The following is a 16,355-nucleotide window of genomic DNA, read 5'->3' as shown; positions in this document are numbered from 1 at the left end:
ATTTTTATTCAATTCAGTTTGCTGTGGTGGGATTTGAACCTGGGTCCCCAGAGAATTACCCTCATGTGTCTACAATACTAACCTAGTGATAATACCACTATGCCACCTCCCCAAAGCAGCAGTTTGTTTAGTTTATGTACAAATCTGGCACTGGCCCATGTGAGATTTATAGGAGTCTTTGAATGGACAGGGAAACTCCATGTGTGAAACGTCCTCTGCCACATGGGAACATATCCCTGGGAGTAGTGTTATTGATCCTCCTTCTACAATGTTAATATTCCAGGAACTTGACATATTTCCGTCTTCAATACCTAAGATGAGAGACACTGTGGTCTTAAAACTTTTTTTTTTACCATCTTGAGAATTTTTAAGTTGTATGGTAAGGCACGTGTGTGTGCGATTGTATAACATCTGTTTGTGTTTAGCATTGGGATATTGGAATTAATGGTCCTTCAGGGAGTGGGGGAAATCAAAGGATTGAATCAGAACTTTTTGTGTTAAAAGTGTCACGCTGTTTGATTAAGAAGTTAACACATCATTTGTGCTAACGTTAGTCCACACCTTCTGTTAACAACTCTTGAGGTGCTGGATGCTAAAAAAATACTTGGGGAGGGGGGGAGTGAAATTCATTTGCCTAGCACCACTGCTTGGTCGATTCCCATGGGCGCAAGCAGCATGGGTAATGTCACCAGTGAGCTACTTTCCCCCGGCGGAAATTGGCGTAGTCTGTGTGGCGCCACTAGCGCTCCACGGACTAATTTCCTTGGTTGTCCACCCACCCTCTTCCTGCCCCTCAATCATCCGTCTCAGTATTTATATTGCATCAAAGAAGCCGTTTCGGCCTCGCTGCCCCAACTTGCCTTCTGAGGCCACTTTTCAAATGCTAGAATATTTTGATCCATGGTGTATGGTGAGTATGATTTTCACAGTCTCCCATAGCACTGTGCTTTAATCCACTCCAAGTAAAGTGTTTTTAGGTCTATGTTTTTTCATATGAATTGTGCACAGAAGTGTAAGGGTTTCTTTCCGTGTTGCGGTAGTTTACAAACAATTTTTGTGAGTCTTGCTTTTGGCAATGGGTCTTGTTGTTGTTTTACAGTCACTTTACTCAAAATGAAACTTGATCATTTTGTTATAAAGTTAAAACTTTGACCATGCCCAACATTTTCATTTTCCTTACTCATTCTTTGGAATTTCCTTTCATGGTTGACACTTAACATTTACTCCAACATTTTGTTTCATTTTTATGAAGTTGGGTGCAGTGTTTTGCATAACTGGTTTAAGTCAGTAAAACAGAACTTGCATTAATGTTTCCAGTTCCGATGAAAGGTCATTGACCTGAAATGTTTTTATGGCCCCATCATGATAGGCGAGGGGCTGTAAAATGCGGCGAGCCATTCTAAAGTCCATTGACTTTAGCGAGACGTAAAACCCACCGGTAAAATTCTGTCCGTTAACTGAGTTTCTTTCTCCTCAGATGCTTACAGAATATTTCCAGCAATTTCTGTTTCCAGTGCCTGCAGTATTATACTTTTGCATTAATATAGCACCCTTAATGCAATGACTCATCCCCAAAGAAGCATAATCAGGCAAAAAATGACATGGAGGCAAAAAAGGAGATATTGGAACAGAGGCTTGGTCAAAGAGATGGGTTTGAAGGAGCATCTTAAAGGCTGGAGAGAGGTGCTGAGGCGGAGAGGTTTAGGGAAGGTATTTTGGAGCTGGGGACTCTGATGGCTGAAGGCACAGGAACCAATGCTGGGGTGATGGAAATGGGAGATGGACGAGGCCAGAATTGGAGGAAAACAGAGTTCTTAGAAGTTGTAGGGCTGGTAGAAGCTACAGAGATAGGGAGAGGGTGACACCATGGAGGGATTTGAACAGGACGACAAGAGTTGTAAAACTGTGTTTATTAATTTAGGAGATCTTATGAGTTGCTGGAAAGAGAGACATGTTGCTGACTCTTTTCATCTTGTACTTATAAGGACAAATGCAAGAATGCCAAATTTCAAAGGGTTACAACTATTCATACTATAGGAGAAAAGGGCAGCGATTGGTGGGCAAGTCGATTGATTGGCCAAGGCATTGCTATGGAGAAAGCAACTGGGAACTATCGGCTCCACAAACTACCTGGGAATTGAAAGAAGGCACAAAGCACATGTTCCTTTTGTTTGCAGAGGACGGGTCCCTGCGTGTAAACGAATGTCGCTTCTGCCCAGCGTAAATGAGCCTCATTACGACCTCGACTGATTATCTTAAATTAGTTGTTACTGCAGCTATTAACGCATTCAAGATTGTTCGGCAAGTGCTTCTCAATCACAGAACCACAGCTAACAGGAAACATTACGGCACAGAAGGAGGCCATTCAGCCCATCGAGTCCATGCTGGCTCTAGAGAAATCCAGTCAGTCATTCGTGATTGCTGCGTGGAATTTAATGATCTGAATCCAGGATCCAGTTTATACCATGGTTACCACTGGACTGGAGCGGGATTTTCACCCAAACATAATGTCAGAATCTGAAGTATCAGGATCCGGGCCACCATAAGGTAGAGGCTGAAATGTTAGTTGGAATCTTCAGGTTTCTGTGATACGCCTTGAGGTTGTGTCTCAGTAATTTCACAGAGGTTTGTAATTACAGTGAGAACATGTCCTGATTGTTGAGTAATAGCGAGTTAGGCAATCGAAGTAGTTACTCAGTAAACTGCTCGCGGGGTCAATGATACCGTCAGAATAAACGTAACGAAACTAGAAACACACGAGAAACAAGAAACATTCTGCTCACAACCGCAAAGAAAAACACTTCAACACAAACTGAACTGTGCAGGGAAAATCGTTTTTACCGAAGGGCAGAGAAACAATTATAAGGTTTAATTAATTAGAAAAGCCAGTCTATTGAAGTCTGCAAGGTGGAGGGCAGTGAAAGTAAAAGAACGACTCCCAGGAAGGTCATGCTATAATCAAACTAATGCAATTTTTTTATGACCACTTATTATGTCTAAGTGTTTGAAAAAAAAGACTTGGTGAAAGGACATGCTGCTTTCTAACCGCGGCCACTTCCTGTCCTGGGAAATTTGATCTGGGATTTCCAGTCTCCTCTCATTCCCCGTGTGTAACCCTTTCCTTTGGGATATTAACTGCAGATTGAGGACTGTGAAGGAGTTTACTGAGGACCACAATTATCCAGATCAGCGTTTGTACCGCGCGAACACTTGGATTTGACACTTGCCTGATCAAGTTGACTTGTTGCCCGCTCTCCAAGAAGCAAAGGTAAAACATTTTGTTCTGTTGAAGGGTCATTGGACTCGAAACGTCAACTCTTTTCTTCTCCACCGATGCTGCCAGACCTGCTGAGTTTTTCCAGGTAATTCTGTTTTTGTTTTTGTTTTGGATTTCCAGCATCCGCAGTAGTTTTTTGTTTTTATAAAGGTAAAACATTCCTGTCTCCCGTATTTGGTCATTTAGCATTGGGCGTACATTCAAATGCCACGACAGAAAATTGATTCAGTGGGGTTGGAATTTCATAGTGGACTGAGGTAGGCAGGCTGCAAAATTCACACCTCCCAGTCTTCTTCTCCAGGCGGTTCCTCCTCCTAGGGATTTTGTTGGTAATGTAGAGAAGTGTGAAGTGACTCATTTTGTTGGGAAGGACAAGGAGAGGCAATATAAACGGTAAGTGTGCAAAAAATCATTGAAAGTGGCAGGGGAGGTTGAGAACACGGTTAATAAAAGTGAATGGGATCCTGGGCTTTGTAAATAGAGGCACTAGAATAGCAAAGAAGCCCTGATTAATCTTATAAATTGCACTGGTTCAGCCACAGCTGGAGTACTGCATCCAGTTCTGCACATTCCAATTTAGGAAGGATGTGAAGGCATTAGAGAGGGTAAAGAAAAGATTCACTAGGATGGTTCCAGGGATGAGGAACTTCAGTTACGTGGATAGACTGGAGAAGTTGTGGCTGTGCTTCTTGGAGAAGAGAAGATTAAGAGGAGATTTGATAGAGGTGTTCAAAATCATAGGAGCTCTGGACAGAGTAGCCAGGGAGAAACTGTTCCTGCTGGCAGAAGGATCGCGAACCAGAGGAGACTGATGTAAGGTGATTGGCAAAAGAAGCAAAGGCGACACGAGGAAAACTGGTTTATATTGCTTGTGGGTAGGATCTGGAATGCTCTGTCTGAGAGTGTGGTGGAGGCAGATTCAATCATGGTCTTCAAAAGAGAATTCAATCATTATCTGAAGAGAAGTTTTACAGGGTTACAGGGAAAGGACGGGGGAATGGTACTAGATGAGTTGCTCTTGCAGAGGGCCAGCACAGACACAATGGGTCAAATGGCCTCCTTCTGTGCTGTAACCATTCTATGAAAATGTGATTTTGGAGGGGACATACAGGAAATACACAACTGGAGACGAGATGACAGTGCAACGTGGAGCTAGCCAAAGAGGCGGGAGCTATTTAACGATGAATAAAAGGAGGGAGGAGCCTGGTGCACTTCGTGCATTGGCACAGTGACCATTGCCTGAGCAAAGCTCACAGCAGGTTTAACGTGTTGGGGCAATTATGAGGGATTGAACCTGCAAGGCTTAGTGAGGCAAAGCGGGGGGTAGGTCCAGGCAGCCATAACAGTGCAGCTGGTGGCAAGTAAGGCCATCATTGGACATAGGGCTTAGCAACTTCGAGTTGCTATGAGGAGAATGTGCTCCAACAACAGGTTGGTCCTGAGGGATGCAGAGATGATGCAATGAGGGGCAGGGAGGACACAAAAGAGATGCATAGGGTCCATCACCAACGAGTCAGCTTCCTGGATATGTTGGTGCATCAGTGCTGTCAAAGTCTGAACCTATCAATTGGTTACTGACTGTGTGCCCTTGTGGAGGAGTACCTCAGACCTCACTGATTATGTGGGCACACCCTGCTGGTAGCTGTGAAATTCTCAGTGGCATTGAGCTTCTTTGCTTCTGGTTTGTTTCAAGGACTGGCAGTGGACCTGAGGGGTATAACACACGTGGCCACCTATCAGGGCATCCGATAGGCAATGGATGTCTGGTATGGGAGGCCATCGGAGTAACATTGAGTTCCAGACCTATGGACCCACATAGACACAGAGGGCTGTGGGATTTGCCTCCATGGCAGGATTCCCTCAGGTGCAGGAGTCTATGGATTGCACCCATGTGTTCAACAAGGCCTGGCTGAGCTGCCAGGGCCATTTCTCGATAGAAAGGTATTCCGCTCCCTCAGTGTACAGCTGTTGTGCAACCACAAGTGTTTTCTGCAGGTGGGTGTGAGATATCCTGGCAACTGCTGTGATGCCTTCATCCTGAGGCAATCATAGGTGCCATGTCATTTATGCCAGTGGAGTGACTGCATGGATAGCTGTTGGGGGACAAAGGCCATCCATTGAAGAAATGGCTGTTGACAACTATGTGCGACTCTACAATGGAGGCACAGAGGTGGTAAAACCACTGCCACCTCAGCACAGGACCACCATAAAGCAGGCCATCGGTCTCCTGAAGATGTGGTTCTGGTACCTTTACTGTTCGGGGAAGGGTGCCCTTCACTATGATCCCTCAAGGGTTTCTCACATTGTGGTGGTACGATGCGCTCCTCATAACATGACCCTCCAGAGAAGCCTGAAGAGGAAAATGCAGAGGACCGGTATATGCCTTGGGAGAAGGAGGAGGAAGAAGTGGTGGAGCACGGTAACCCAGCTTTGCAAGGCCCTCCACAGGTCTGGCTAAAGTGTCAAAACCATTGACTAAGATGGCATGAATACACAAGGCAACCAACTACACTAGTACATAAAGCACGAGTCACACAAATACCCTTCCCCTGAGTGTGTCAGATCCTGGAACGGATTTTTAAAAAATTAATTCATGGGATGCGGGTGTCACTGGCTAGGCCAGTATTTATTGCCCATCCCTAATTGCCCTCAAAGGTGGTATTGAGGTGCCTTCTTGAACTGCTACTCACAAGGAGCGAATGCATCCAAGATGCATATGACACGGAGATGTGTCCTTTCTCTCCTCAATATCTGGAAGACAAGTTGCCACTGGTGACACAATGGGTGGAATTTTACGCTGGTGGGAACTTATGGTCCTGCCGAAGTCAATGGACTTTTGAAAGGCACGTCATATTTTACCGCCCTGTCCCCACCGCTTCGGACCCATAAAATTCCACTCAGTGTCTCTTTGCACCAGACACCTACTTCATCATTGTTAATGCCATCAAAACATTGGAATCACAGAAGTTTGGGTTCAGTCATCAAACATTTCATTATATTGAATCATTATCACTGAAAATAACCATAACATATGTTGTTCAAATGCACCACAAAATGAAACCACTGACAGGGCACCTTGCACTCGTGGTAGCTCCTACATGGCTAAGACTGAAGTGAAGACAGAGTGCTCGCGTCTGTGTGCCTGTGGCTGAGATGCTCATGGTGGCTGTCCTCAGCGTCGTGGCGCGAGTGGTTGCCCCCACCCTCTGCCATCCCAAAGAATCTGGAATACACATTAATGGCTGCCAGGCGCTCTTGGAAATCGTGCTTTGAAATTATGCCTGCCATATTTAGCTTTCGCCCCCTCACTACGCCGGCCACCCCTAATCGCACATCAAGCATTCCATCAGGTGACTAATTGGTGGCCTCCTTGGAAATTGTGTTGAACGTCAGGCGTTGATGTGGAGCAGAGTCAGAGCCTGGGAGTGACCATGATGACAAGGTCCTGACCCTGAAATGAAAATCTAGCCCAATGACTTTTTTCACTATTAGCTGAGCAAGCTGAAAATGATGACCTTGAATCCTACTCATTGCAACAATGTGATACAAACACCACAGTTGAGGCAAATAGTTAAATTTGACTCGCTGAATAGATTGAATAAAGCATGGGAGAAAGTTATTGAATTGTGGACATCATCTGTGTACAAAAACATGACATCATGGCAAATGAAGAATATAAGTCTCTGCTTAGGCCTCAGCAAGAGTAGTGTTCAATTCTGGACATCACTTTTTAGGAAGGATGTCACGGCCTTAGAGAGGGTGCAGCGGAGATTTGCTAGAATGATACGAGGGACGAGGAACTTCTCTTTTGTGATAAGACTAGAGAAGCTGAGATGGTTCTATTTAGAATAAAGAAGATTTGGGCAAAATTTAATAGAAGTGTTCAAAATCATGCAGGATTTTGATAGTGTGAATAAGGAAAAATTGTTTCCACTAGCAGGAGGAATGGTTACCAAGAGATACCAACTTAAGATAATTGGCAAATGAACCAGAGGGGAGAGCAACATGGAGCATGGAGGATTTTGTGCATTGACACACACTGCCTGAGCAGAGCTTACAGTGGGTTTAATGTGTAGGGGCAATTGGGAGGGATCGAACCTGCAGGCCTTAGTGGGGCATAACAGGGTAGGAGGTCCAGGCAGCCATAATAGTGCTTTAACAGTAAATACAGCACTATTATTTGGAAGTCTCCGTCAAAGATTCTTCCATAACTGCAGCCATTTTAATCCCTCATTCAAGAGCCTGCACAGCCATTTAACTGCATGGAGGTACTTAAAGAAAAGTTGTATCCTTGTTCTGGCTCACTGCCGAACATTTGGGTTCCCCAATCATCCCTGCTGGTGCACCACCTTTTTTTATCTCCAGCATTGTTTAAATGTCTTAACATCTGAATTATAACGGAGGTAACCTCCACAACTCTTGCTGGGCATTGGTCCCACTCCACCACACTTATGACATGGAGAGGAGCCTCAAAAATCTCCAGGGCACTGCAATGACTCCTCCATATCCACATCACAGAACAGCTACATTGTGCTTGCTAAGTCTCCTTCCATGTGCATTTTCTGGCAGCAGCAGCCAACAGACTGAAAAGTGAGCATTAGTATAATTATGTGATCATAAACACTGACCTTTGATTCAGTCGAATTTTTTTGAAGCAGTTTGAAAGATACATGACAGTAGGATTGATGATTTTGGAGGTGTCATTAACCTCACAGTTACAAGGGAGTTGGAGGCCACATTTTTGACTTTGCTCATGTTAGTCTTGCATAAATTAGCCAATGTCATTGCCCTCTATGAATTTAATACGTATTCATCTTCCTGTCTGTTGCAATATTCATCACAGCATTAAAAAGGTATATCAGTGAACGATACAATGGGCAGGTATGAATAATCAGAACGCATTCTGCTATTACTTTGATCAATGTGTCATGAGAAGGACACAATAATTGCATTTGCACTTATGTCAATGTCTTTCAAAGCATGCTAAACAAAAGCCACTAGTTTAATTCTGTCAATGTGAAATATGAATTCTTCCACATAATGTGGCAACACTATATAGTGATTTTTTTTTTTCAGAGTAATGAATCTCACTTGGCATTGCTTATGATAAGTTGGGGGATACAGCATTTTGCAAGTACGCAGCATTGAGGTGTAATGCATGATGCTTTTTTTATTCCACAGTTAATGTGTAACTGGTGTTTTTTTTAAGGCCACAAAATACAATTGCTGTGCTTCCCTCAAATCAGTTAGAAGCTATTTTTTTGAGGTCAAGTAGAGTTTAGAAGAAAAAAATAAAAATACATCCGGGTGTATTCTGAGATCTAGCAACATCCTCTGAATCACTTGCAGCTGAAAGGTTAACAATGTTGTATTTCACACGTTATATAAAAGTTAATCACATAAAGTCTTTTAGTTGCATTAATCTTAAATCTGGATTTTCTCCTATTAATTTCTATGGAAACAGGAGCTGAGTAATTAAATACGGCAGTGTCCTGTTGTAACACAGTGGTTAGTACAAGCCGGAGAATACAAAGCACAGATTGTCCCTTAGAACCATGATCAATACAATTGTTTATTGCACCCAGATTTATAAGAACATTTTAAAATCGTGTATCTAATATTGAATTACTTTAGCCAATTAAAGAAAATGGACAGGTTGTAAATACTGCCATAATTGTGATATTGGCATTTATTTCAGTACTTAACTAATCGTTAAATACTAAAATATAAAAACAATAAATATGTAACATGTAAAATTCTCAGCTGCACAGAAGTCTAAATTCTCAGTTTCCTGCCATTATGATCTATGTTTCAAATGAAAACACATGTTTAACAGAATATGTTTACTATATCAAAATATATGCAAAAATTATGTGTAATTCAGATTGTTACATAGTCACATTGAATTTACAGCACACACCCAGACCATTCTGCCCAACTGGTATATAACAGTGTTTATGCTCCACATGAACCTCCTTCCACCTTACTTCATCTAACCCTTTCAACATATGGTTCTATTCTTCTCTCCCTCATGAACATATCTAACCTTCCCTTAAATGCATCTATACAATTCGCCCCAACTACGCTACGTGGTAACAAATTCCACATTAAACACTCTGTCGGTTTAAAAAAAAGTCCTGTGAATACCTTGGACTTTTTGGTGCCAATCTTATATTGATGATCCCTAGCTTTGGACTCTCCCCACATTTGAAAATGTTGTCCACTTGCCTGGATGAGTGCAACTCCAACAACACTCAAGAAACTCCACACCACCCAGGACAAAGCAGTCTGCTTGATTGGCACCCCATTCACCAGTTTAAACATTCATACCCTCCACCATTGACGCACAGTGGTAGACTTCACAAGATGCACTGCAGCAACTCGCCAAGGCTCCTACAACAGCACCTCCCAAACCCACAACCCCTACCACCTAGAAGGACAAGGGCAGCAATGCATGGGAACACCACCAGTTGCATGTTCCCCTCCAAGCCCCACACCATCCTGACAGGCAACTATATCGCCGTTCCTTCACTGCCCCTCGATCAAAATCCTAGAACTCCCTCCCTAACAGCACTGCGGGTGTATCTACACCACATGGGCTGCAGCGGTTCAAGAAGGCAACTTACCACCTTCTCAAGGGCAATTAGGAATGGGCAATGAATGCTGTCCTTGCCAGCAATGCCATGTTCCATGAAAGAATAAAAACTCTTCTCTACATGTACCCTATCAAATTCCTTCATAAATTTAATGATTTAATGATCTATATTATATTATCCTCAGCATTTTCTGGTGGAGAGAGCCCCAGGCTGTTCAGTCTTTCCTGATAGTAATAAGGAGAGGTGGTGGCATAATGGTATTGTCACTGGACTGGTAATCCAGAGACACAGAGTAATGCCCTAGGTACATGGGTTTGAATCCCACAATGGCAGATGGTGGAATTTGAATTCAATCAAAAAAAAAATCTGGAATTATAAGTCTGATGATGACCGTGAAACCATTGATGATTGTTGTAAAAACCCACCTGGTTCACTAATGTCCCCTTAAATAATTCCCTTAGGGAAGGAAATTTGCTGTCCTCTGCTGGTGTACATGTGACTCCAGACCCACAGCAATGTGGCTGACTTTAAATGCCTCTAAATAAGGGATGGGCAATAAATGCTGGCCTAACCAGTGACACCCACATCCCATGAATGAATATGGAAAAAAAAAACCTTGCAGTTGCTGACACATGTTTATGGAAAAAATATAATTGAGGTCAATAATGTGAACACACTCTGGAGCTGGGAATACCAGAGACTGATGCAAATTCAGCAGCTATCTTCAATAGAGCTACAAAATGGCTATTCACAGCCCCACAGAATCATCTAAAGGCTAGCCCAAAAGCAAGGTGAGCTCACATCTGTGTTGTGCTCCCAAACAGACCATTGCGCTTTACAGTGATTGCTGAATGATGGATCAAGTCCTTTCTTAGCAATCAGTTCAAAATGATGCCTATGACTTTACACTGTATTAAAAATAATATGTTAAAAGCCATTAATATTTCTTCAGTTCTTAGCAAGAAAATTGCTTTTTCTTACTGCTATTGTTGAACGCTATCTTTACAATCTTGTGATAATCAGATTTCCCTGAAGTTTACCACTTTTGTGCTGCCATTGACTTCTCTCTATATTATTAATCTTTAGAATTTGCTCGTTCAGAAGGGGAATATAAATTAATTTAAGCCACTGCTTGGCTATTGTCTAGCACTGACCCTGCAGCAATGACCAGCTTCAGGGTGGATATTAAGAAAAATGCTGCAGAAAACTAATCTCATAACGAGTGCTAGAAAATAATTTAGTTTGGCCATGGGAAAACATCTGGGCATACATCATCATTTTTAATTGGTAGAAAGAATACAGAAACAATGACAGATCAAATGAACGGCTTCATTTGGTAGAATGGCAATTGTATGAAACATGAGTGAAACTATCGGTAGGATAACAAAGTAGGGGAATTATGCCTATTAGCTTAATGGAAAAAGCGCTCAAATAAAGGAAATAAGGCTACTGATAAGGGATAAAGTCAATAAAATTCTCAATGTACAGAGTCATATTTTCAACTAAGTGTAGAATGATGTGGACTGTCACAGGTGAGAGAAATGTATAAAAACTGGTAGTTTGTGATGGGGATGTAACGCAGTGATAGCATCCCTACCTGTGGGTTCAAGTGCCACTTCAGGACTTGATGGCCATAGACAGTCATGGTGCGGCCAAACAGGTTCACTGCCAATCGGTAAATCCTTCTGATATGCCTCTGGCAGGCGGTAAGAGTGGGAGAGTTTCTGGGTCAGCCATCTGCTGAAGGCAGTGGCAAGCCATTGCAGTACCTTGCCAAGCATAACCATGGACCAAAACAGAAGTCTATGGTCACCAGGGCCTTCTCAATTATGAATGGCTTTTAACATTGTTAAGAGAGAGAGTTTATAATGGGTATTTGGTTTTCTAAAGACCCAAGATATTGAGCTCAAAACTCATCTGAATCACCAAACCAGACCAGACTCTCATCAGGTATGATTGTAAATACTATCTCTTCAGTGTATATTCAAATACTATACCTAGCTTTTATGTTCAAGAGCCTTATTGTAAACCTCATGCACAGGACAAATGAAGAAGGTCAGTTGACCTATCTTATTTCATCTATCTAGAAAGACCATCCAGTTCAATGTACGGACAAGTCATGTCTACTAGAAGCCTTAGATCCCTTTCAACTTAATCCTTAGCTGTGGAACATATTTTCCTCTTCGTGTAAAATTAAGGAAAAAATATTTTAGTAAGTTATCACGATGATCCAAAGAGTTAATCAAATTCACTTTAACTTTATGAACAGGAGAAAATAAAGTCCACCAAAGGTCTTTTTATCATTCTTAGAAGATAGACCAGTGAGTATGGCTGCCATGACTTTCCAGATACTCAGGTTACAAGACCCTTGTATTTTTTCATCAATACAGTATAAAGGCAACTTTCTACCTAGAAAGTAAAACGCAACATTTTAGATTTGCTAGACATGTTTATTGTTGTTTAAATTGCTATAATGGAAATTAATATCTATAGGTAGAAGTAATACCAAGTAAACTTTGAGGACAGGAAAGAAAAACTTACCTCATATTTCTATCTTGATACTTAACAAACATAAAAGCATAGTATCCTTATAGGCTAATTACAATGTCAACTGATATATAGAGTCAGAATACCATTGAGATGTGCAGCTCGAGTTGGGAAATTTCCAAACCCAGCATACTCATCTCCATAAAAATGCCCTCCGCATGCACTATTTTCACTCTAGGGAGATCTGGGCAAGATCAATTCAGAAAGCCAACCTTGGAAGCAGCTCTGATGCAGCCATGGAAGTGGGCGAGTGTCGAGGTGGGCTGGTTAGAAGGCCTGCCTCAGTTCTCTGGGACTTTGTACCTGTTATATTAAAGGCTGTTAGGCCCTTTAGCTCCTCATTCTCCCACATGCCACCTCAATGCCTCCGTGCTACTTCCATGCCCCAATGCCATCTCTTTGCACCCATGTCCCTCCCATGGCACCCCCCACCCCCCCCCCCCCCCCCCCGGCATCCTTCATGCCCACTCACCCAGTATGCATTATAGAACCAATGACGCAAGGGCAAGTCTTGAAATGTACTTTAAAAATGCCCAAATATTTGCTTTAAAATACTGCTACTCTTATAAAAGTATCAATCAGACAGATCCATTATAATATCAATAACAAAAGCTTTACATCACTTCATACCTCGTAATCTGTCCGATTAAAAATAATAGCTCATTAAACCTTATAAAGATGTCAATCAATCAAAGCAAACACTCCGCTTCTACCCGTGAAAACCTATCCCTGTTGAGCTAATCCATTAGAGAGCCTTGGAGCTCAGCCAAACATTCATTACTAGGCCATCTGTGAACTGTATCAACAGAAGTAGATGACCAGACATCTGTTTCTGCAGATAGCCATATTACTTCTGGTTCATATTTACCAGCTGATGATGGGAATGGTTCATTGGATATATAAGTTACAGCTTTAGCTAATAAATTTACCAGCAGGCTATAGCTTTGGTTCATACTCACCGCTTCATTACTTTGATTGAACGAAGCACTTTCTTTGTGAGAAGGAGGATTGCAGGTTATACATGAGTTCTGTTATCGAGATTCATTTTATCTTTTTTCCTGTAGGTCTCGATATATTGGACTTCCATGTACTGTAATATAGGAAAAAATGTATAAGTTGAAGAGAGGCCCTTTTGGTTGGCTTATTCTGTGTGTGCTCCTGCAAGGTAATAAATACTGATGTCTTGAGAGGGAGAGTGTCTGAAACACTCATCAACAATTTGCAACTATATTGCCTATCCTTCATGGAAGTGATGTCTCAGAGTATTTTACAAGTGCAGAGAACAACATGTAAAACAGGAAGAAGAATTTTGGGTGGTGAGAGTGCAGGCTGGGACTAATGAATACGTTTTTCCGTAGAATCTTACAGTGTAGAAGGAGGCCCTTCAGCCCTTAATTTATTTCTTTGGTAGTGCTATCCAATTAGTCCCACTCCCCCATTCTTTTCGCATGGCCCTGCAACATTTTTCTTTTCAAGTATGTATCCAGTTCCTTTTTCAAGAGACTTTTGAAGACAGTGAGCAGGATAGGAAAAGAAAGTGATTTTTGGGGGACATTTCCAGAGGAGCAGAAATGTGGTGCCTATTTGCTGCAAAGCAAGTTGAAGAATATTTAACTTTGTTTTATTGTTGACACAGATAAGAAACATGAGCCCACTTCATACTGTAATAAACCATTAACTGTTTGTCCAATCAAAATCTGGTTAGTAATCCAATATCTAGTTACATCAGAATGTCTTATGTTCATAAGTGTCTTAGAAATCTATGCTGTTGTCATACTTCAGTTCCTGTTCTGAGATTGAGGTGTGCTGGCTCCATCGCACAATAAGCAAACTTTTATTATACCCCTCTAATACATGCACAGAGCTCCATTCCTCAAAGGCCAGCTTTTAAGGTAAGCAAAACATGGGCAAGAGTGTCCCCTTTTTCCTGGATTGCAGAAAATCCACATCAATGTTTAACACTTCTCCGATGATCCAGGTGGCCCGCCAGATGTTGCAGCAAGATGAAATTTCAGCTGGTGTAAACTCTGAATGTGAGATGGGCTGCTTGTAGGGGTGGGGAAGTCCTGCACTGCTCAGATATATTATGTTCTGATGTCAAATCAGGACCTGAGTCATAAAATAAACTGCTACCTTTTATGGCAATGCACATTGGAAACTTGATGTCAAAACAAAATTATAGTGTAGTGTAACCACTCCCGAAGATAACAGAGATTGGCCTGTATTTTTAGGTCTGAGATCAAGCCAGTCTGTTCGCAACCTTGGTGTCACATTTAATCCTGAGATGAGCTTCCGACCTATATTAGTGCAATCACTAAGACTGCCTATTTCCACCTCCATAACATTTCCCAGCTTCATCACTGCCCAAGCTCATCTGCTGGTGAAACCCTCATCCATGCCTTTGTTACTTCTAGACTCAAACATTCCAATGCACTCTTTGCTGGTCTCCCACATTCTACCTTCCGTAAACTTGAGGTAATCCAAAACGCTGCTGCTTGTATCTTAACTCACTTGAATTCCCATTCCCCTATCGCCCCTTGAGCACGCTGACCTACATTGGCTCCTGGTCAAGCAACACCATGATTTTAAAATTCTCATCCTTGATTTCAAATCCCTCCATGACTTTATCCCTCCCTATCTCTCTAATCTCCTCCAGCCCCTTAACCCTCCAAGACATCTACACTCCTCTAATTCTGGCTGTTTTGCATTCCCAGTTATAATTGCCCCACCATAGGTGGCTGTGCCTTAGGTTGCCTAGGCCCTAAGCTCTGGAACTCCCTCCCTATGCCTCCCCGCTTCTCTACTTTGCTTTCCATCTTTAAGGCACTTCTTAAACCCTGCGTGTTTGGCTAAGCTATTGGTCATCTAGCTTAATATCTCCTTATACAGCTCGGTATCATCCTTTGTTTTATAATGTTCCTGTGAAACACCTTGAGACATTTCATTACATTAAAGGCGCTAAATAAACATTTGTTGTTGTTGTCCCAACAGCAACAAACACTGAGATTTTCACCGCTATCGAGAGTCGGGACTGCACTGCAACTTCCAGTGTGTGCGATTTCGCATAGAGACCGCCCTTTGACAATTTGGGCTGATTGCCCACAAGTTACACTGATTTTCAGGTCCTTTTTATTTAGAGCTGACGTTAGGAAGTGCAGAGTCTGCTCGGGAGCACATCCACCATGCAAGGCTGTCAGTGGAAGCGGTGACAAGCAGAGGTGGCTGTCCCTGCCAACTTAATTAAAGGAAACAAATAAACGAAGCACTTGTGTTTTTCCGCTACCTTCTTTTGCCACAATGGAAGATCTCAATAAATTTGCTAAAGTAAAAACAATTGTATCTCCCGTGTAAGCACATTGCCATCATATCTGGAGTTAGGAGATACAACTCACATTAAATCGCTCCAAAATAGAAACAGATGATAATGTAACCCTTAATGTGTACTGCACTAAAATATCCATGTAAGCAATTGGGGCTAGTTTAATTTTGCCAGCAACCCATAATTTTGAATTGTTTCATGTAAATTCTGCTCACAGAGACCACCTATGTAACTTTAATTAAAGACCACGGTGTCTAGCTCTTTGAGAAATGAGTACAGATTGTAGGTTGGCAGCAATATATCCACAATCACTCAAAAATGATATTGTGCATTATTAAATGGACAAGGCTTTGATGAAATGTTATTGTAAAAATTATCTTTAATCAGAGAGTGGGGAAGGGATATATGTAATCTCAATGTTAGCTTATAACAAACAGGACTTACACAAGTTTTTATTTTTACACTTTTTCGATCATGTTGTTTTTAAGGGTAAATTCTGATCATAATTGCAAAGTTATTTGCATGAAATCTGAATTTTACAGCCACAAATAAAGCATTGACATTCAATGTATTAGTCATACCTGAGTAGAGTTCAGATACTGGTATTCTTTAAATA

At 41.9% G+C, this 16,355-nt stretch overlaps 1 protein-coding gene across 3 annotated transcripts in view; it reads left to right on the top strand.

The window, feature by feature from the left end:
* Positions 1-2,188: 2,188 nt before the first annotated feature.
* The window catches only part of LOC144668202 (organic solute transporter subunit beta), a 28,294-nt gene continuing 14,127 nt past the window's right edge, over positions 2,189-16,355 (top strand). Inside the window, exons 1-3 of one of the 3 annotated variants that reach the window (XM_078529953.1) lie at positions 2,189-2,547; positions 3,142-3,268; positions 13,485-13,585. In XM_078529953.1, the coding sequence (XP_078386079.1) occupies positions 13,528-13,585 (58 nt within the window). In that variant the 5' untranslated portion in view covers positions 2,189-2,547; positions 3,142-3,268; positions 13,485-13,527. Of the gene's footprint in view, positions 2,548-2,766; positions 2,908-3,141; positions 3,269-13,484; positions 13,586-16,355 lie in introns of those variants that run through there. The other 2 variants (XM_078529952.1, XM_078529954.1) reach the window with 2 other exon arrangements.

The sequence above is a fragment of the Cetorhinus maximus genome, chromosome 26 (genome assembly GCF_964194155.1).
Source record: "Cetorhinus maximus chromosome 26, sCetMax3.hap1.1, whole genome shotgun sequence".
Lineage (NCBI taxonomy): Eukaryota > Metazoa > Chordata > Chondrichthyes > Lamniformes > Cetorhinidae > Cetorhinus > Cetorhinus maximus.
This window is presented reverse-complemented; position numbering and strand designations above follow the sequence as displayed.